General features: G+C 51.6%; 2 protein-coding genes across 27 annotated transcripts in view; one reads left to right on the plus strand and one right to left on the minus strand.

The window, feature by feature from the left end:
* Phf21a (PHD finger protein 21A) overlaps positions 1 to 9946 on the plus strand; it is a 192002-nt gene extending 182056 nt beyond the window's left edge. For all 21 annotated transcript variants that reach the window (XM_052726579.1, XM_052726562.1, XM_052726563.1 and 18 more), the window contains 4 exons: positions 2282 to 2437; positions 4080 to 4155; positions 4482 to 4585; positions 5393 to 9946. In XM_052726579.1, the coding sequence (XP_052582539.1) occupies positions 2282 to 2437; positions 4080 to 4155; positions 4482 to 4585; positions 5393 to 5647 (591 nt within the window). In that variant the 3' untranslated portion in view covers positions 5648 to 9946. The remainder of the gene's footprint in view (positions 1 to 2281; positions 2438 to 4079; positions 4156 to 4481; positions 4586 to 5392) is intronic.
* A 576-nt stretch (positions 9947 to 10522) lies between these two features.
* Positions 10523 to 20189, minus strand: Large2 (LARGE xylosyl- and glucuronyltransferase 2). Of its 6 annotated transcripts, XM_052726552.1 has the most exons (14): positions 16446 to 20183; positions 16272 to 16369; positions 15885 to 15967; positions 15542 to 15665; positions 15151 to 15322; positions 14929 to 15033; positions 13299 to 13411; positions 13098 to 13223; positions 12865 to 13020; positions 12581 to 12741; positions 11881 to 12159; positions 11418 to 11567; positions 11112 to 11307; positions 10523 to 10981 (listed from the first exon to the last, which is right to left on the minus strand). In XM_052726552.1, the coding sequence occupies exons 1-14, from the start codon at positions 16543 to 16545 to the stop codon at positions 10772 to 10774; spliced, it is 2073 nt and encodes a 690-aa protein (XP_052582512.1). In that variant the 5' UTR covers positions 16546 to 20183; the 3' UTR covers positions 10523 to 10771. The 6 variants fall into 6 exon arrangements, with proteins under 6 accessions (XP_052582512.1, XP_052582510.1, XP_052582513.1 ...); XM_052726550.1 differs by having other exon boundaries at positions 12581 to 13020; positions 16446 to 20185; XM_052726553.1 differs by lacking the exon at positions 14929 to 15033 and having other exon boundaries at positions 16446 to 20184.
* Between the last annotated feature and the right edge of the window lie 323 nt (positions 20190 to 20512).

Here is a 20512-nt window from a genome sequence, read left to right on the forward strand (position 1 = left end):
TAAAGGCAAAATAACGCTTTTCTGAAATCACTAAAAATGTTCAGAATTTCCTAAGTTAAACCCAATGGGATACATTTTTTTTTCTAAAGATAATTGACTTCTACTTTTACAGTATCCCAACAACAGCCGTGATTAAAATCAACACACAGAGTTCTGTGTGTTTGCTGCTGGGTAGCATAAGCCTCGACATTAATTAAACAGTAACAGTTGAGAGCCAAGCATTTCCTGGGGATCAATAACTATCTAGAAGGACCTGGTAATACAAGACGCAGCCAGACACTAGTCCTCAGGATGGACCTTGTTGCTGCTGTCATTTTTATGGGAAGGGAAGATATGTTGACTAATTATACATTTTTAGCACACAGTAAAGCTGGAGTTGGTAGAGGCAGCATGTTCCCAGCAATGTCATGATCAGGCACATTTCAGCTTACCATTTGCTTATGACCTGTCACCAGAGTTAAGCCTTTTGATCTCCACTTTTTAGGCAAAGACTGACCTTGATGGATGAATTGTCTCTGTATTTTATATTCATTCTGACATTCTTGGAATTTTTTATTTAAACTGTTAGGCTAGGGCAGTTCTCAAAATATGGTCTGGAGTCACTGGCACTTTTCAGGGGTACATAAACGAAAATTATTTACAAGATAATACTAATGCGTCAGGCACCATTTCAACCTTCTTTCTCAGGACTAGACAAGGGATTTCCAGATACAGCATCCCATGTGCTGTCATGGCTGTTTACTGCTCACTTGTGTTCTGGAGTTGTTCTGTTTCGGTGTACTGTTGCTAGAACTTCTGAGATTCTATAATTAACTCAGAAGTCCTCAATGATTTGCAGTACATAAAAAATCCCAATACTTGGGCTGGAGAGATGGCTGCTCTTCCAGAGGACCTGGGTTCATTTCCCAGCACCCACATGACAGCTCACAGCTGTCTGTAATTCCAATTCCAGGGGGTCCAACAACCTCACAAAGACATACATGTAGGCAAAACACCAGTGCACATTAAAATAAAAATAAATTATAAAAAAAGAAAGAAATTCTACCACTCAAACACTAGATACTGCTGTAGTGTATGTAAATATGAAATTTGAAAGATGGGGCTGGAGAGATACATGTATAAGTGTACATGCACACATACACACAAAGGGAGTTTCCTGCAGAGAGAAACTGTATAACTGGAAGATGCATTCCCTCAGTGGTGTGGTGGTGGAGGAGGGCCTGGGCATCACTTCCTGTCTTGCTGCTTACTCTGCAGTTCTGTGGTAGGCTTTCTAGCAGAATACCGCAGACATCTTAAAGCAGTGTGCTAGCACTGATGTGTTATGTCCTCCAGCTTGTGCCCTGGTTTTCCCTTCCCTGTCGTCCTCATCCATGTGTTGATTCGCATCCAGACAAGTTGCACATTGACTTGGTGAACCACACCTCTTTAAAAGCTCTTGTTTTGTTTTCCCTGTGTTCTTTCCTCTGGATTTTAAATAGATCTGTGTTGTTGTGTTTTGATGGTGTGTTCTGTTCTGAGGGCTCCAGAAGCACCTGAGCCCTGGAACTATCACAAAGGGGGTGGTAGAGTGGACTGGGGCTGCCTCTCTTTTTTCATCTAGTGAAATATTTTATGGAGAAGAATAAAGCCTCCTGCTGGATGATGGTCTGTTGAGCAGCAAATGCCAAATGCTGGTTCTACAGAGCATCATCAGCTGCTACTGTGGCTCCTCCAGTTCCACATGTTAGAAGCTTCGATAAGTTCTCTGCTCCCGGCTTGGGCCTTTCACTTTTGAATATTCACTATACTTTCCCCAAGTAAGCAAGATGCTCAGTTTATTTTGTGCCTATGTTTCCAAATTCTTCTCAAATTCCCTCAAATAATAGATAATAAATGCTGCTCCTCTCATAGTGTGGATCTCTGGTCTGTGAGTTAGATTCTTGGCATTGGAAGTGCCAACCTGTTACCTAAGCCATTGATTTTGGTCCAAGCAACTGAAGATCTTTGCTGTAAACTCCAATTTATAAGGTTAAATTCTCAATCTAAATTTGTAAGTTTAAAGAAAGTCCTTCATGTTTAAATTTCAAGTTAAATTGCCACCCCAGAAACTGAGATTTGTGAGCAGTTGGAAGTTTGTGCTATCGGCGACTCCTTTCCTAACACTAGCGTGTTGGAGGGCCATCTCTGGGCCGCCAGCTCTCTGTCTGTTGAAAACACTTAGTGTAGTCACGGTGTACAAGGTAACGTTGTGTGCTTACCTTCTTCCTTGTCTTTCTTACCTTTCCTCTCCGGCTCATAGGGTGATATCCACGAGGATTTTTGCAGTGTTTGCAGAAAGAGTGGCCAGTTGCTGATGTGTGACACCTGTTCGCGTGTGTATCATCTGGATTGCTTAGACCCTCCTCTGAAAACAATTCCCAAGGGCATGTGGATCTGCCCCAGATGTCAGGACCAGGTACTGGGGGTGGGCCACATGGATGAGGGACCTAGGAAAAGAAAGACAATGCCTTGGAAATTCCTTTCTCTCTCATTCTGGGGAACAAGCTTTTCTGGTCATTGTTCTATAGGCCCCATCCTCCTGGCACAGCATGCAGGCACAGCATGCAGGCACAGCATGCAGGCAGTGTCACTACCTTCTATGAGGAATGACTGACTCATTTTCCCTTTTGAAGTGCAGACCCTCGGTCCCTCATACTGGCACATGCCTCTAATCCTAGCACTTGAAGAGCTGAGCCAAGAGCTTGACAAGTTCAAGGCCAGCCTGAGCTACATAGTGAGACCACCACAAAAAAAAGAAAACAAAAGAAAAAATAAGTTAAGATACATAAAAGCTCCTCCTGGGCCGGTCTGGTTGTGCACACCTTAAGTCCCAGCAATCAGGAAGCTGAGACTGGTGGATCCCTGAGTTTGAGGCCAGTCTGGTGTACATGATGAGTTCCAGTCAAGCCAGGGCAACAAAGTGAAATACTGTATCAAAAACACTAAAATAAAATAAATCAATAAAGCATGATTTGAGACCATTTTTTAAATTTCCCTCTTTTTTTTTTTTTCCTTTTGTAACACCAGGACCCAAATCCAGGGCCTCGTGAATGCTGCTTAGGCTCCCCACTGTTGAGCTTCATCTTAAGTCCACAGTGTATCGAGACAGGGTCTCTCCGGAGCCCAGGCTGCCATTAAACTTGGGTCTCCTGCCTTGGCTTCCTAAGTGCTGGCCTACAGCTATGACCACACCTGTCTTGGTCCTCATCCGGTCGCCTGCCTCTGGTGTAGTCTGGGAGCCCTTCGCCTGCTTTCCTCTCATGTGGCCTTCCTGACGGTGGCCTACACAGGGGCTAGATTATAGATTTACAACTGTATTTAACTTCCTTGGAGTTTTTGAGGGAGATAACAACACTGCATTTGAAACAGGCAGCCTGTGTCAAATCATAGGCAAGATTGCCTGAGGTGACTACCACCATGCTAGGGTCTAGCTTTGTACGCTGGTTCTAGCTGTAGAAAGTGGTTGGAGTTAGATGGCTATTGTTTGCTTGATTGAATGGATGTTTTCATTTTTGCCTTTGTTCTGAGACAGGATTACTGTGTAACCCTGGCTGACCTGGAACTCTCTGTAGACCAGGCTGGCCTCAAACTCACAAAGATCCACCTGCATCTGCCTCCCCAAGTGCTGAGATTTAAGGTGTGCTCCACCATGCCCAGCTCATGTGACATTTTTTTTATGTTTTTACGTATTTGTTTTATGTGCTTCTGTATATCTGTGTACCTTGTAATATGCCTAGTGCTCTAGGCCCTCTGAGCCTAAAAGAGGGTGTCAGATGTCCTGGGACTGGAGTTATAGACTCCATGTGGGTGCTGCCATGTGGGTGCTGGGTTTTGAACCCTGTACATCTGGAAGAATAGCTAGTGCTCTTAACCACTTAGCCATATCTCCAGCCCCTCATGTGGCTTTTCTGAAGATACAGGGATGCTTCCAAGTCTCTACCTCTATCTGTAGTCTGATTTTGGGTGATGCGGCCACAAGCCTCCCTAGATCTTCAGCCACAGACGCTGGTGTTTGCTGTGACCTTGGTTCTCAAGATAGAATTCTAAATTCTTTTCAGATGCTGAAGAAGGAAGAAGCAATTCCATGGCCTGGAACTTTAGCCATTGTTCATTCCTATATTGCCTACAAAGCAGGTAAGGTCCGCCTTTTCAGAAGAAAATGCCACTAGAAGGTGAAGTTGATTTTGTTTTCAAAGGAAAATGAGAATGCGTTATTGAATGGAGTTGAAAGTGTGTGGACCACCTTTTGAGATGGGAGCTGTGAAGGGTAGCACCTTACCCATGTAAAGCCTGGCCCAAGCCCCCAAGGCCAGCACACCAGAAGAAGGAAAGTCCAGGTGGTCAGGTGCTGTGTCCTGGCTGTGTGGCTGAGGGCACTTTAGGCGGCTGTCTTTGGTGAACTTCCTGACCCAGGAAAGCTTTGCAAAGAATCGATCACTTAAAACTTCCTTTCTCCCCAGCAAAAGAAGAGGAGAAGCAGAAGCTACTGAAGTGGAGTTCAGACTTGAAACAGGAGCGAGAGCAACTGGAGCAGAAGGTGAAGGAGCTCAGCAGTTCCATAAGTGTAAGCACCTTCCCTTCTCAGCGCTGGACACGGGTGGGCTCCATTCCTGGGTGTGGACGTCCTGGGTGTGGACGTGAGCAGCTGGGGCAGCCGAAGTCTGCCTTCGGAGTTATTAGTGTGCGGTGCTCAGGAGCCATGGCCATGGGACACGTGGTAGATACTTGCCCAAGCTCGGAGTGTCCTTGTGGCTGCTGTCTGAGAGGGTTTTCAGTCTCTAGGGGCAGAGATTGAGTAGCACCACCCAGTGCCTGTGCAGTTTTGTGTGCTTGGGAGGAGCCTAGAGCCTCTCCTGACCCTGGGCAGACCCAGGCCCGCTTGAGTGACTCTTATAGAGACCTCATTTACTGGACTAAGAGAAGGACCACCAGCTGGTAACCGACCTAGAGGGCCTGGTTCACTGGCTGGAGTCCTTTGTCCTTGACCTCAGGTCTCCTAAACATTACTGGTCCACCCAGGCCCTCACCTCTAAAATATGAGTGAGTAAGTGGTCCTCCACAGACCCTCCAGTCAAATTCCCTGCATCTCTCACTGGCTTTTTAATCCCTGTCACCACGGCAGAAGCTAGCTCCAGGGCGACTCTTTTGGTGACTGTAACATCATAGCATCATCATAAGTGCTCATATCCGATAGATAGAGTTGGCTTTCACCCTGTCCACCGGCCCCGCCTTTCGCGTCTTCCTCCTTTGCTAGTGTCTGCCCCTACCAGGTGGAGCAGCACAGCTGTGCACAGGGACTGGTTTATGGGGGCATTTTCCCCTGGGGCTGCTGGGCCCGGAGGCTGAGTGTTCATCTTGTGACTTGCTGCAGAAATGTATGGAGATGAAGAATACCATCTTGGCACGACAGAAGGAGATGCGCAGCTCCCTGGACAAGGTGAAACAACTCATCCGCCTCATCCATGGCATCGACCTCTCTAAACCTGTAGACTCTGAGGCCACTGTGGGGGCCCTCTCCAATGGCCCAGACTGCACCCCCCCTACCAACGCCGCCTCCACCCCTGCCCCCTCCCCCTCCTCGCAGAGCTGCACAGCGAACTGTAACCAGGGGGAAGAGACTAAATAACAGAGCCCTCCCTCGAGGAGATGCCACAGCCCAGTGGCGAGGAGACTCTAGAGAAGCAAAGCCGGATTTCTTCTGGAAAGTACAGAATTCTTTTGGTTCTTTGGTTCCAGAGAGAGAAAAGATGCTTGTGCCAGTGGCACCGAGTTTGCCAATTGATTCTTCTTGTTCTGTGTGTACATGCAAAGATTGGACCATGTTACATGAAATAGTGCCAGCTGGAGGTTCTTTGCCAGCACCATGCCAAGTGAAATAATATATTTACTCTCTCTATTATACACCAGTGTGTGCCTGCAGCAGCCTCCACAGCCACGGTGGGTTTGTTTTTGTTCTGTTGGGTGGGGAGCAGGGACGGGCGGAGGGAGGAGAGCAGGTTTCAGATCCTTACTGGGAGCCGTTTGTTTAGGTAGAAAAGACAAGTCCAAAGAGTGTGTGGGCTTTCCTGTTCCTAAACTTTCACTACCATAAAACCAAAAAAAAAAAAGAAAAAAAAGAAAAAAAAAAAGGAAATAGAGGTTTAACTAATCCAGTGCCCAGAGGAGGGCCAGGAAGGCTGGGGGGGAGCCAGGGTGGGAAAGTATATGACATAAGCAGTATTTAATGTTCCTGGAGGGGGCTAGTGCCGGGAGAGCCCAGGTCCCCTCCCCAGCTCCGCTCTCCCACGGCCTCCAGCAGCCCTGCCTTCCCTCTGCTTGGGTAGTGCACAGCCCCAGGTGGTCCCCAGGCTGGGAAGCAGGGAAGGGAAGGTATGCGTGGTCCAGGAGGGAGAAAGGCGGATCACAGGTTTTACTTGAAAACAAGCTCCATCCTTTTTCTATATTTATAAGAAGAGAAGGTTCTGAGCAGAGCAGCATGACCCAGGTGTGGCACGATCACGTGTGTGTGAATGGAGACGACCCTTTTCTCTTCTTCAAGTTTATTTTTTATTTCTGTTCTTGTTTAAACAAAGTTTTATTTCATTGTTTATTTTACCTTTTTTGTTTTTGTTTTTTTGTTTTGTTTTGTTTTGTTTTTTTGTAACAAGAACTAAACTAAGGAATAGAAAAGCTGTTTTCAGGCTGACGGTCCTGTTAAGGGTAGTGAGACCTTGCATGGTAGACTAGGCGTTATAGTGTCAGTGAGGTCAGTGAGTCTTTGTGCGTCCTGTGTCATCATTTGGGCACTATTGGTTTTTGTTTGTTTTGTTTTTTGGTGTTTTTTTGTTTTGTTTTGTTTTGTTTTTTTAATGCAAGGGCAAAAAAATCTTTGTACCTGGGGAAAACAACAGCAACTTTCTTTTTTTAATTAAAAAGGAAAATAAAATAAAAGATATTGAGGTCTTCCTAGTGTTACTTAAATTAAGATCAAGGTAAGAAACATTGTAAAAAAAAAATTTACAAAAGTGCTATTTGTTTCCTAAAAAACGGTGATTTATATTAAAAAGGTGTCAGAACTGGAGAAAATGCCGTGTAGTTATAATTTTTTAGCACAGAACCTGCTGATCACGATGACATTTTGCTGTGTTTGTGCCTCTAGACTGGTGGGCCAATGTTCAGAATGGCAGGTCCTCCCACCTCCTCCCTCCTCAGACTGTGCTGTCTTTTTGGTACAGGGATCGCATCTCCTGTGTTTTAAGCCAAAATGGAGTGTGCATGGTGGGGTCTCCCCACGGTCTCAGACCTTGCTGGAGTGCAGGCTTGTGCCCACCTAAGACCTTCCTTTGGTGCTGTTCTCAGTCTCTCAGCCACCAGCGTTATGTATGCCTCGGGGGCACCTGGGGGGAGTGACCAGTGAGGCGCCTCACTGCCTGTACACTTGGCCTCTGGGGGTGGGGTGGGGTGCAGGCTGGCTGCATCAGAACTAAGGAAGGAGAGTCCTTGAGGGTCCCTATGTCTCTGAGAGCCCAGGTGACCTTCAAGTCCATCTTGCACTGAAGAGAGAGGGCTGAAGCTCCAGCTGTCCTCTGCCTCCTGGCACCAGGGTCAGAATTCACTCCCATTCCACCCACCCACACGCTTCTTGGGTGTCCCTGGGCTAGAATCCACTATGCTTGCCTTGCTTGGCCTGTTGTGGCCTTTTCTTCTTGGAAAACTGGGGTTCTAAAAGGCTCTCTAGCCATCTCCCCTACAGTACCATGGGGAAAGTCACTATGAGATGCATGCTCCCACTGGAAACCTTTGGCCATTGCATGGCCTTGAGTGGAGGGACAGAGACCTAGGCTCTGCCGTCAGGTCCACATCAGCATCTCTCTGGAGCCATCCAGGCCCCCAGGTCTAGAAATAGCAGGAAAGGCCCTTTTGCTTCTTCCTTGCCCAGTTAGGTCCAGGGAGAAAGAGCTGGAACCTGACAGTACCTACAGCAGGGAAGGGTGCTTCTGAGAGTGAGCAAGGCCCGTCCACACCAGCCGTCCAATCCTCTCCCAAGCATTTGAGAAGAGGGCATGTAGTTTGGCCATGCAGGCCTCTGACTTCAGGTTGACTGAGGGGGGCAGGAAAGAACCTTCTTTTCTTCTTCAGAGACCAAGGTGCTAAGTCTAGTTCGTGAGCTTTGGAGAAGCCTGGACTAGTCGGAGGAATCTTTGGCAGAGGACCAGAGACCAGCAGCAGGCCGATGCCCCGTCTTGGCTCCTCAACCTCCCAACCCCCTGTTGGACTTGTCTGGGCCCATAGGCCAGGGCTTGGCACACAGTGCCTACCTGCCCCTGTGATGGAAAGAGGTTGAGAAACCAATCACTACAGGCCTTTGCCCCAGAAGAGCTGCTTGCTGGTGACCATGCAGGAGCTGAGCAGCATAGAGTCCCTTCTTCTGATGTTTGGAAATGAGCTGTTTGAGTCGACTGGAGCGGAGTAAAAAAATGGAGCCCTGCTCCAGGCCTCCACTGTGGGCCCTGTTCCTCCATCTACATGCCCTTCACTCTGTCAGCACAGAGCTCCTTGTCCCCTTAGCCCTGTGAGTACCTGTGACCGCGTGGGACACACAAGCTGCTCCTCCTGAGCTGCCCCCACCCCTCCGTCTTCCCTCCCTCCCCCCCCCCCCCCCCCCCCCCCCCCCGCAGTCTATTGCTCTTGCAGCCACATGTGGGAGGCCCACTGACTCGGCAGTTGCTTTGGAGGGCCTTGGACTGGGAGTCCCCTGGGCCCCCAGACCAGGCTGTAAAGGCAGGGAGGCCAGCACCATCCTCTCGTTTCTCACTTGAAGGGGCCTTTCTCTCTCTGAACCCACAGTCTTGCCTGCCTCTGCTGACTCCACCAGTTCTCATCTCTTCCTTCCTTATCTGCCTGCTGACGGCACCCTTCAGGGAGGACTCAGCTAGCGACAGTCCCTGGATGGCACTACCTGTGTGGGGCCTGTCTCTGGAGCCAGTGACAGCCACCAGGCAGCCTCCAGCTGGCCCCCATCTTGGTGATTGATATCCTCTAGGGCTCCCTCTCCTGCTGCTGCTGCTGCTGCTGCTGCTGCTTCCTGTCTGAAGCCCAACAGGCAATGCTCAGGGTCCATGTGTACCCAGCACTGACCCAGGGTTTCCAGCTGTCTGTCTGCATGTTCAGCTGCCTCTCCACCACCTCTTGATGCTTCCTCTTGGGGCTTCTGGAGCCTTCTTGACTCACCACCACCACCACCACCCCGGCTCACACTTCAAGTGGTCTCTTCCCATTAGGTCCTTCTTGGATATGGACCTTACCTAACTAAAGGGCTGAACTCTTGAGGACACTCCTCCCAGGGGCAGGAGTAGGAGGGACCGGTGGCCCTTTTCCGGACACTGGCTTCTCCAGAGCCCATGGCTTCTGTTGAATGCAGGCTACTTTGCTCTGTGTAAATGACTGTGGACCTTGTCCCGCCCCTCATCCGAGCACCCTTGGCAGAAAACGGGAGTCTCGTTTCTCATCCTGCCTTCAGTCTATGCTCCTGTCAGCTCCTCCCCAAGGAGATGGGTGACCCACCGGGAAGATTCCGCTGGTCCTCCCCCAGGAATGAAGAGTCCTGAGAGCCAGGGTGGCACTCTTTAGCAGTTCCACATGGCAGCCTTGGCCCCTGCACCCCTCTCCAGTGTCCTCGCTCTTAGCCCAGGGTGAGTGGCAGTCGGGTGGGTGGGCTGAGCAGACCAGAAGCTCATAGGTAAGAGCCAGCCAGACCCAGTCCTGTCTGTGTCCATGCCCTTTGTGATTTCAGTCTTGGTAGAATTTGTATTTGGAGTTTTGTGCTTCAAACTTTCTGTTTTGTTTGTTTGGTTTTTGTTTGGAGGGGGTGGGGGGGTACAGAGCAGCCGATCAATTTGTATTTATTTATTTTAACATTTTACTAAATAAAGCCAAATAAAGCCTCTCAGCCTCTTGGTGTTGCGTTTGGGGCTAGGGTGGGAAAGTGTGGGTGAGATACTCCATCTCTGGTTTGTGGCCCTTGAGGGTTCAGACTGTCCCGGGACTCTACTGGAATCTACTCCTACTGCCCACTGACGCCCTCAGACCCTAAGAGTCCTTGATTCCCCAGCCAGAGTACAAAAAGTGGTTTTTAAAACTTTTCTGGGGGCTGGAGAGATGGCTCAGCGGTTAAGAACACTGACTGTTCTTCCAGAGGTCCTGAGTTCAATTCCCAGCAACCACATGGTGGCTCACAACCATCTGTAATGAGATCTGGCACCCTCTTCTGGCCTGCAGGTATACATGCAGACAGAATACTGTATACATAATAAATAAATAAATCTTAAAAAAAAAAAAAAAAAAAAAAAAAAAACTTTTCTGTGGGGTGAGAGAAATGGCCCAGGGCTTAAGACCTGGGTTTGGTTCCCAGCACTTACATGGTGGCTCACAGCTACCTATAACTCCAGTTCCAGGGGTCTAAAGCCCTCTTGCACATACATACATATATACAGGCAAAATACTCACATATAAAATGAAAAACCCCAATTTAAAATTTTTTTATTATGAAAGGGGATTGGGGGAACTAGCCCCAAACCAGCTGGGGCAAAGAAGGGCTGGACCCCAACAGGGAAACCAGCCAGGAACCCCGCAGATGCTCCACCCCAGCCCCTCTGACAAAAACCTTAAATAATTTAAATAGCAGTAAGGGTGGGCACCCACCAGGGTTCTCCAGTGTCTTCCGGGAGTGTGTGTGTGTGAGAGAGCCTTGGCCAGGGGCAGCTTGGCAAGCTCAGGCCCGGCTTTGGGACTGCTGCAGGGCAGTGAGGTATTTCAGGGCTGCAGCCCCATAGTGCCGTGATAAGTCCTGGTGGAACTCCTCCTTGAGGGCCTGGAGACAGTCCCGATAGGTGGGGCTGGAGCGGAAGCGGGAGATGTCCAGACTTGGAGCATGGGGCAAGTGGATGGAGAAGGCCTCGGGCAGCACCAGGAGTTCATATTCCTATAAGAATGAGAACAGAAGCCAGGGCTGAACTAGGGAGGAGCAAGTGAGGGCTGAAGTGCAAGCTTGTGCCATGGCCCACCAGGAAGGGGCAGAGCACAGCCAGGGGGCAACAAGGTACCCTCCTCACCTGAGCATCCAGCTCTATGATGTGGGCCACCTTGTTCCAGCCAAAGCCCACAAAGCGAGGATCGTATCGGGGACAGTCACGGGGCACCACCACATAGGGCTCATAGTCAGCTGCCCATTGCACATGGTATGGTGCCTGGGCCTCCCTCCAGTGGGCATAATCGGTGGGCGCATGACCCTGTGGCCATTCATGGTACCTGCATAACAGGATCAGGTGGGAACAGGGCTGAGACTAGGAGTTTGTGAGCTCAAGGGGGGTGGGGAGGGGCAGCATGGAATCAATGGGGCAGAACATGGTCTCTCTTACCTAAAGATGTGGAGAGAGCCTGCATCCAGTAAGGTCAACAGCTCTGCCTTGGAGTTAGGGAAGCTGAAGCGGTAGTGCAGGGTCTCAAACGCAGGCACCACCAAAGCAGCCTTCCGCCGACTGCCCAGCTCCAGCTGCTCGATAGAGGCCCTGGGGAGGGGCATGCGAGGAGTACTCAGCCCATGGGGCTCACCCCTGCTGAGCCACAGCCACCCACTGAGGCCTTCCAGGTAGCCAGTCCGGCTGTTTCAGATAGCCTTGCCACACAGAACTGCTGTTTGAAGTAAGGCATTGCTTCCCTGACTCAGTGGTGGCCCAAAGAAATAGCCTAAGACAAGCCCTGTTTTGCAGAAGCCATTGAGCCCCAGAAAGAAACGGACACAGCAACCTGGGGTTCCCAAGATACCCTGACCCCGACGGTGTATACCCCAAATGCTGCCCCTCTCCTGCCCTCCAGGCCCACCTGAGGTAGTCATAGAGGGAGTAGGCAGGTAAGAAGTCGATGTCACTGAGGAAGACGTAGGGCGTGAGAGCCTGGGCCAAGGCCACATTGCGGAGCTGGTTGACTGGATAGAGGGGACCGTCCCGGTACACTATATGGTAGGCTACATCCTTCCTCGCAGAGAGCACTGGCGAAGTTTCCACGAAATGCAGGAACTGCTGAGCCTCTGCATCTGTCAGGTACAAGGCCAGGCTCATGGGGCCTGACCAGTGCCTGCACAGGGCTTCCAGCATCTGCAGCCTGGGGTGAGGTGGGTGGTCAGCCCTGCTTGGGTCCCTGGTGCACAGAAGCCCAGGATGGCTAGAAATCCTCCCCAAAGTTAGCGGCTGCAGAGCCCCATCCCGTGACTAAGCACCTTACAATCACACAGAGCTGGTCTCTTTTCATCCTTACAACTACCCCCTGGGGTTGCACCCACATTTGACGGACCAGCAAACTGAGGCTTATTCATGGTCCCCCAGCACCCCAGGGGCAGTTCTAGGCAACAGAAAGACTTCCAAAGCCCAAGCTTTTCCCATCATATCCAATGTCTCCAACTTCTGAGACTCTTCCAGGGACCAGCAGCTCACTACCACACCATCAGGCTACCAGATAAAATAGTTCTCTCAAATCCCATCTCAGCCTATACCATGCTACCCGGGGCTGCCCTCCACACCCTCACCGGTCCATAGAGAGCTGGGCCACCAAGGTGACATCATGAGGCCGGGGAGGTGGCGGCTGGTGGGGCAGGAAGGTGATATGCACACGATGTACAGTGAGCTGCTGTTGCCGGAATTCAAAGCAGGGCTCTTCCTCATCCAGCTGTGCCAGGGCCTGTTGCAACTGAGCAGGGTCCAGGGAAAGAAAGAAGGGGGCTGGCCCAGGACAACGTGCCCTCCAGCCAAGGCCCACCTGAGTCCAGAGCGGCAAAACCTCCCAAAGGCAAGGTAGTGTGGCCCCTCTTACCTGCTCAGCCCCAGGAGGGAGCTGGTTGGGGCATCCAAAGAGCTCTCGCCGCAGCAGTTTCCCATCATACCCCAGGAAGGTCAAGTGCAGGTTTCGGAAGAATTCTGCATGCTTGTTCTTCACTCGAAGCTTCTTTGGTGAATTCCAGTGGATCACCTGGGCTCCGGGAGGTGTCAGCGGGGATTTAGACCAGGGAGTGAGCCACAGTCCCCTATCCTGCAGTCTCCACTCACCTTGAGGTCGGCTGCCTCCAAGTAGCAGCGCTCAGCCAGTGTGTGGTCTGACAGCTGCACATTCCAGACACAGGGCAGGGGATGCACCAGCTCGGGATGCTCCTTGATGACAGCATTGAAAACGTCCTAAGCAGTGACAGACATCACATCTCAGCCTCCAGCCTGCCCCTCAGTTCTGTTCCCACAAAGAGTCCTCCAGACCTGGTCAGCCAGAGACGTGGCCATCAGAGTAAGGAGCTCCCGTTTGGCCGTCAAGGTCCACATCTGCTCCCAACCAGTTTGCCGAAGTCTGTCCAGCCACAGCAGGATCACACCTGTCAACAGGGTGAGAGGTTGCCATGCCCACCAAGGACATCCAGATCCCGAATCTTTTGAAATGTTTGTTTTGTAGTACTGGGGGGAGCCCAAATCCTCATACATTCAAGACAATCTCTCTGCCACTGAATTACACCTGCAGCTCCTTTTTAAACTTGAGTTTGAGGGACTGAAGAGATGGATTCATGTTTAAGAACACGTGTGGCCCTTGCAGAGGACCCGGATTCAATGACCAGAACCCACATGGTGACTCACAACCCTCAGAACTCCAATTTCAGAAGCTCCAACACCACCTAACCTCCGCTGGTACCAGGCTGCATGCAGTGCACACACATGTATGCAGACAAAACTTTCATAGACATAAAACAAATTTCCAAAAACAATTATGATGTTGAAATAGGGTCTCACTAAGCTTCTCAGGCCGGCCTCACACTCGCAATCTTTCTGCCTCAGCCTCCCAAGAAACTGGGGTTACCAGCAGCAACAGGCAACGTCACACCAGGCTGCCAGGTGTTAATTGGAGGTCAGTCAGGTGTCACCTAATGGTGCGTTGATCAACAATATAAAGCATACACTATGGTGGTACACAATTATATGAAACGAAAACAACAGACAACACCACACCAGGCTGCCAGGTGTTAACTGGTACAGGTGCTTTGGTCGACGATATAAAGCATACACTATGGATGGGACGTGATTATATGAGATAAAAAAGTCACCCCCTGAGGCTGGGTATATGGCTCAATTGTAGTGCTTGTCTCTCATGCATAAAGCCGCGGCTTATGCCCCAGTATGGCAGAAACCAAGTAGCACATATCTGTAATCCCAGCACCAGAGAGCTAGAGGCAGAAGGATCAGAAGTTCAAGGTCATCCTCAGGTACAGAATGAGTTCAAAGCCAGACTGAGTCCTTGTCAAACCAACCAACCAACCTGCAACCTAGTATTTTTCCTGTGCTGCTTCCATTTTCAACTACACAAATACTTGCCATTGTATTACAGTTACCTGCCTGTCAGTAAACACGCAATTCAGTAACATGCCTGTTGCTCCCAGACCACACCACAGCCTAGAGAAGAGTAGGCCACTCCATCTGGGTGTGTGTAAATACACCCTCTGCTGTTTGTACAGCAATGAAATTGCCTAATGGCAAATCTCTCAGAACGTGCCCAAATTGCTAACACGGAACTATATTTTCTGAGGTTCAGACATAATCACCCATAATTCCCTTGGGTAGAGGGGAGGAGAAGAGCCCTCCCCAGCTGTCTTCTCACAGTTGGTAATGGCAGGACTATCTTAACTCTTCCCATGAAGTGGATGTGAAAACGGGGTCTTAAAGGAAACAATGAGTTGACCACAGCCATTTGGTCCAAACATGCAAAGTGGGAGAGTTCTCTTCATCCCCTGTCCCTTCCACAATGCTGCCAGAGTTTCTTGGGGGCTTCTTAGCATTCTGTGCCCATCCCACCACTGAGGCCCAGCTGCCCACCCCATCCTGCCTCCCTCACCACTGTGCCCACCTGTGTTAAATCCCCTGCCCAAGGCAGGCCAGGGCCTATGGTTCTTCCAGAGGTTGCCCAGGTACCAGTCGCTCTGGTTCTCCACGAGACCAACCACCTGCTTGTCTGGGAGGGGAGGGCAGGAGGGAGCTGCCTGGGGATGTGGGCTCAGGGCTAGTCCACAGCAGGAACCTGGGTAAGCCGGGGAGGGGGCAGGCTAGGGCAGAGTTGCAGGTGTCTCACCAGAAAAGTGAGCAAAGAGTGCCCATAGCTCCGCAATGTCAGAGGAGAAGGTGACATCAGTGTCCAGGACAATGACTCGAGCCAGGCTGAGAGGCAGGATGCTGGGAAGTACTAGCTTCATTAGCCCATATAGGCCAGAGTAGTGCGTGTTGGGGATCCAGGAGATCAGGGGCTGGGGGGAGGGGAGAGCATACCAAGTGGCACAGTGGAAAGCAGCCATGGCCCCCCAAAAGGTGAAAGATTTGGGCTCCAGGTTTGGTAGGACACGGTCTCTCCCCTCCTACCACCCACCGCTGGGGGTAAGGAGAGGATGGGCCTAGCTAGGCAGGAGCGCAGGGGGGGGGGGGGGGAGAGACGGGACCGGGAGACACGACACGGGAGGGGTTCCTGCCTTGAGCTCTTCAGCATCGTAGAATCTGATCACCACAGCCGGCACCATCCATGTTCGGAAGAGCGTCTCCAGGATGTTTCTGGCTACAGCATCGGTTACCAGGTGGAGGTGCAGCGGATTTTTCCTTTTGGGTGGAAAGAGCCTGGCATGGCTGTGCAGGAATCGAGAGGCCCTATCTCCTACAAGGAGCTCTTGAGGATGTTCCGATGAACCCCGCCCCCCCCCCCGCGCCCCCTTCCTAAAAAGAGGACTTCAGTTTCCTCGGTACAGAGGAGGAAACAAACTCAGAACAGTGGTGCGTGGTGGGTGGGTCCTGATCCTCATCCAGGAGGCCTGTCTGTACCTGTAGAACAGCACGGACTTCACGAGGGTGATGACCTCTCGGCTGGAGTTGTATCCCGCACACACGATGGCCACATGCAACAGCTGGGGAGGGAACAGCTAGGTCAAGCAACAGTCCCCAACTTCTACTGGCCGGCCTAGTCAGCCTGACCTAGAACAGTGTAGCCCCACCTTGCATCAGAGCTGGGGAAAGGGTTGCCTAGAGGCAACGCCTGAATTTCACAAGTGGAGAAACTGGGGAGTGAAGGGGGCGTGCGTTCTAAGCGTCCTCAGATGTCCCAGCCGGGTGGCCAGATGTCAGGTACTGTGATTCTCATAGATGCCTAGATGACTGGGCTGGGGTCAGGAACCCTGGGGGTGGCAGCCGCCAGGGGCCACGCTCACCTACCTCGCACTTGGGTGGCAGTAGAGGATGCAGGCCGGAGGCGGAGCGGTTGCGGCTCCCGTACGGGTCTCCATCGAAGGTGGCAGCTGCCCGTAGTCCGTCTGAAAGGACACGTGGCATAAGCAGGCAGAGGGCACATTGGGTCCCCACCTCGCCTGCCCAGCTCACAGTGCTCACACTCAGGGTCTCGGCCGAACAGGAAGAAGCCAACCACCAGCAGCAGCAGCAGCAGCAGCGTGGCGGCCCCCAGTGCCCGGGGGCGCCCTCGGGGCAGCATGGCTGTCTGAGGGACTCAGGGCGGGGAGCGACCCCGGGCAACGGACTCCATCGCGGACCCTGCGGACCAAAGACCAGAGGAGGGGGAGCTCTGGACCGCGGGGCCCGTCGGCTGCTCTACCTGCCCGGGCACAGCCGTCGGCCTCACCTGCTCCGGTGGCTTGGGGAAGGCCCTGTTCCTCCTGCGACTGCGGGGTAGCGGGGACTAGGGCAGAGCCACGAGCCAGCCCCGCCCCCAACCTGGGCTCAGGTTTCACCTTTTGCTAGTCTGGGCTGGAAGGGGCGGGGAGACCCCTGACAGGGCCCCACCCTCACCCTGCACTGGACAGCTCCGAAACCCGCCCCGAACCTACAACCCCCTTTCGGGTGGTTTTGCACCAAGGCACGGGAGGGCTTAAGGCCGCGGGGACAGCTATCCGGGATGGCCTTGTGCCCGCTACCTGCACCCTCCTGGCTCTGGGACCCCATTCCTCCCACTAAGGGGAGGGACCCGTGACCCAGAGCTCAGGATCAAAGGATTGGCCCTGGCACCGCGGGAGTCCAGGGGCGGGGGATGGGAAAGGAATGTCCGGTCCAAGGATTGGAGACACCTGCTCAGGTCGGGACAGGACGCTGGGCCTGCTAGGGACACCTGTAGCCTGCGCGTCCTCCCTGGCCCTTAGTCCAGGTGGCCCAGCCCGGCCCAGCAGCGACTGGAAAACACGGGCACTGCGCCCTTTTGAAGGCCACCTCCTCTCCTGCACAAGAGCTGGCAGAGGGCCTCATTGCCGCCTGGGCAGGGCCGTGGATTCCCCCCGCCCTTGTCTAGAGTGCGTTGATTGTGCCGGGCTCCAAGGCCTGGATGCCTTCCTCCCTCTTCTCTCCTCCACCCCTCAGCAGGCCTCAGGCATGTCTCTGATCCTGTAGGGGTGCAGGGAGCTCTGGGTTGTGAAGGAGACTGGCCATGGTCGGTTGAGCACGTACTGAGTGCCAGGCCCTGAGCTAAGTGTTTGCCAAGCCTCTGCTCAGTTAATCCTCACATCACCCCTGAGGACACAAGATGAGATTGTCCCTGAAGAGTGAAAGGAACCTACCCCCTCTGGCTATTTGTTACTGCTCCTGCACAGACTCCCAGCTGTGACTAGGCCTTCCCTAAGGTCTTCTACCTCGGGACCTGCCCCTGCCCTTCCTTCCCCCGGAATGTAGAACTCTCCACATCTCTTGCTATCTTCCCAGCTCAAGGGTAGCTGAAGTTGCTTGTCTGTTCTGTGGCTCTCCCCCACACCCAATTCCAGGGGTTCAGTGTGTGGAAACTGGACCTGCCCTCCAAGGACTCCACTAGGCCTCACCAGGAGCTCAGGCTGGATCTTTAGCCCAAGATCCAGCTGTATAAAATGAGGCAGACCCATAAACAACAGCCTGGGACTGGCTCCTCCCCCTGGATGATCAGAATGCCTTTCTCTAGGAGATGGGGAATCAGCCTGTGAGCCTTTGGAGGTTGCTATGGAAACCGAAAGCTGCCCCTTGTACATTTAGGAATTAAGTGAATCTAGTCCTCTGAGCTGAGACCCCATTTGAGCCAGCCCTGCCCAGGACTTTACTTTGTGATCTTGGACCTGTCCAGCACCCTCTCTGGGTCTCTGGTGTCCTCATCTGTGCCTGTCCAACTGGTCTTTCTTCCTCTGTGACTTGGGACAGACTGAAGGAGAGAGGATCCAGCCCGATTTATCCAGAGGCCTTTGCCGCCCAGCCCTGCGGCCAGGTCCAGGCAGGAATCCAGCAGGGAGGGGCCTCCTTCCAGTCTGCCCAGCCTGCACACACCTCTGCTCTTTGTCTCGGAGCCTAATCAGGCTTCGGATCTAGAGAGGAAATTCGGGCAGCCCTGCTGCAGACAGCCTGGCTGGGTCCAGTCCCCTGTACTGGAGAGAAGGGCCCTTCACTATCTGGATGTGGAGGGGAGGTGGTATTCCACTCTGTCGTCCAGGCCTCTCCTTCCTCCCCAGAACAAAAGACTGGTAAAATCTTACACACATGTACTTGTCCACATGTACACACAAGTACAAACACACACACCCTCACTCCAGCTGCAGCAGAGGGCTGGAGGAACAGCCCAAAAGGCAGTAAAGTCATTGAGTTCCTGAGCCTAGATCTTAGCCAAGCCTGCCTCATCATGTCATGGCTCATGCTGGGTTAGAGAATGCTCCCAAGGGCCTTTCGGTCAGGGCCTTGCTGTGCTATCTGGGACAAGCAGTTGGGCCTCATCTGTGGACAAGAGTTCCCACCAATCTGACGAGGTTGATGTATTAGTTACTTTGCTCGTAGCTGTGACAAAATGAATCCCTCGCAGAAGCAAGCATAAGGGGAAATTTATTTTGGTTCACAGTTTGAGGGTGTAATCCATCATGGTGGGGCAGCTGTGGTTTCAGAAGCCTGCGGTAACCGGCCATGTTGTATCCTCAATCAGGAGACAGGGAAAGATGCTCATTGATGCCCAGCTTGCTTTCTCTTTTATTCAGCCTAGGACTCTAACCCACGAAATAAGGAGACAAACAGCTAGGCTGAGTCCTCTCGCCTGGAGACACGCCCACAGACCCACTCAGAGGTTTGTTTCTACAGTGATTCCAAGCCCACCAAGTGGACAGTGAAGACTGAACCATCCACCACAAATGCCAATAGGATGAGGAGTACATTGTGGCACTTGGGACGGGCTGAGGAATGACTTCTACGGTGCCCACACCATAGACTCTTCTGAGGTTCAAGCACCTCTCCCTGAATCTTTGTCTGCAGGCATTGGCATGAGTGTGGTTGGCAACAATAGGATCATGGCTCCACATAGACAAAAAAAGGGAAGGAAGTGATAGTGTATTGTGGCTTCCTGGTGAGTGTGGTGCTTAAAATGCCCTGCCTCTGGCTCAAACTAAAGCAGCATTCCAATCATGACTAGACATAGCAGGCATTTTAAAAATAATTTTAATTTAAGTTTTAAAAACAAAGTCTTACTCTAGCTGAGGCTAACCTGGAACTCACTATACGGATAAGACTGGCTTTGTACTTTCATCGATCCCCTTGACTCTGCCTAAATGCTGGAATTACTTACAGGGATGAGCCCCCATGCCCAGCCTTTTATTTTACGATTTATTTCATCATATATCTATATATGAGTTTGGCCTGCATGTCTTTCTGCATACCCACATGTGGGCCTGCCTGGTGCTTGCCAAGAGATCATAAGAAGGCATCTAATCCTCTTAAAACTGGAATTACAGATGGTTGTGAGCCACCATGCAGGTACTGGGAACCAAACCTCGCAAGAGCAACAAGTGCTTTTTCTATGCAGTGCCATACCCAGCTTTTAAAAAGATTCTTAAGTGAACATTTCTTAACCCCTGAGCCATCTCTCCAGTTCCTTTATGAACATTTTTATTAGTGTTTATGAATTGTACAAAACAATGCGCTTCGCCTGTCTTGATGGTACTCGCATTTAATCCCTGCACTTAAGAAGCAGAAGTAGGCAGCTCTGTGAATTTCAGGCCAGTCAAGGATACATAGTGGGACCATCTCAAAACAAACAAACCAAAATATGGGCTTCATGATGGCATTTTCGTACATGCATGTGATATACTGGATGGGCATATCCTGTCCTTGTCTGAAGATAATATTTGATAGGGTATTAAACAAACGTGTTTAATTCAACGGATACCATAAATTCGCGGGCGGAGTCAGCAATGGCGCAGAGTTGCCACGCCCCCTCTTCCCACAGCCAATCAGCTGATTCCCCGGAACGGGTTTCCCCGCCCCCCGCCCCCCACTTCTACAGTGCCTTGACTTTAGCAGTTTTGTTGCTCGGTTCAGAAGTGGATCTCTAGCAGTTACCCCAACTCTTGGGGCTCAGCTGAGAGCCAGGAGGTACATCTAAGGGTCAGAAAACGCTGACATTCGTTCCGAGTTCAAGATCCAAGTCGGCCCCCCAAAATTTTGTAGACAGGGAAATC

Source organism: Peromyscus californicus, unplaced genomic scaffold, assembly GCF_007827085.1.
Source record: "Peromyscus californicus insignis strain IS unplaced genomic scaffold, ASM782708v3 Scaffold_7__1_contigs__length_154581171, whole genome shotgun sequence".
Lineage (NCBI taxonomy): Eukaryota > Metazoa > Chordata > Mammalia > Rodentia > Cricetidae > Peromyscus > Peromyscus californicus.

Bases quoted from the DNA above. Each gene is read 5' to 3' on its own strand.
- Large2 (XM_052726550.1), bottom strand. From the start codon at position 16,545: ATGCTGCCCCGAGGGCGCCCCCGGGCACTGGGGGCCGCCACGCTGCTG. The intron at 16,370-16,445 runs GTGAGCACTGTG...GTGTCCTTTCAG, and splicing joins GTTCGGCCGAGACCCTGAGT to ACGGACTACGGGCAGCTGCC. The intron at 13,224-13,298 runs GTCTGGAGGACT...GTCACTGCTTAG, and splicing joins CCACGTCTCTGGCTGACCAG to GACGTTTTCAATGCTGTCAT.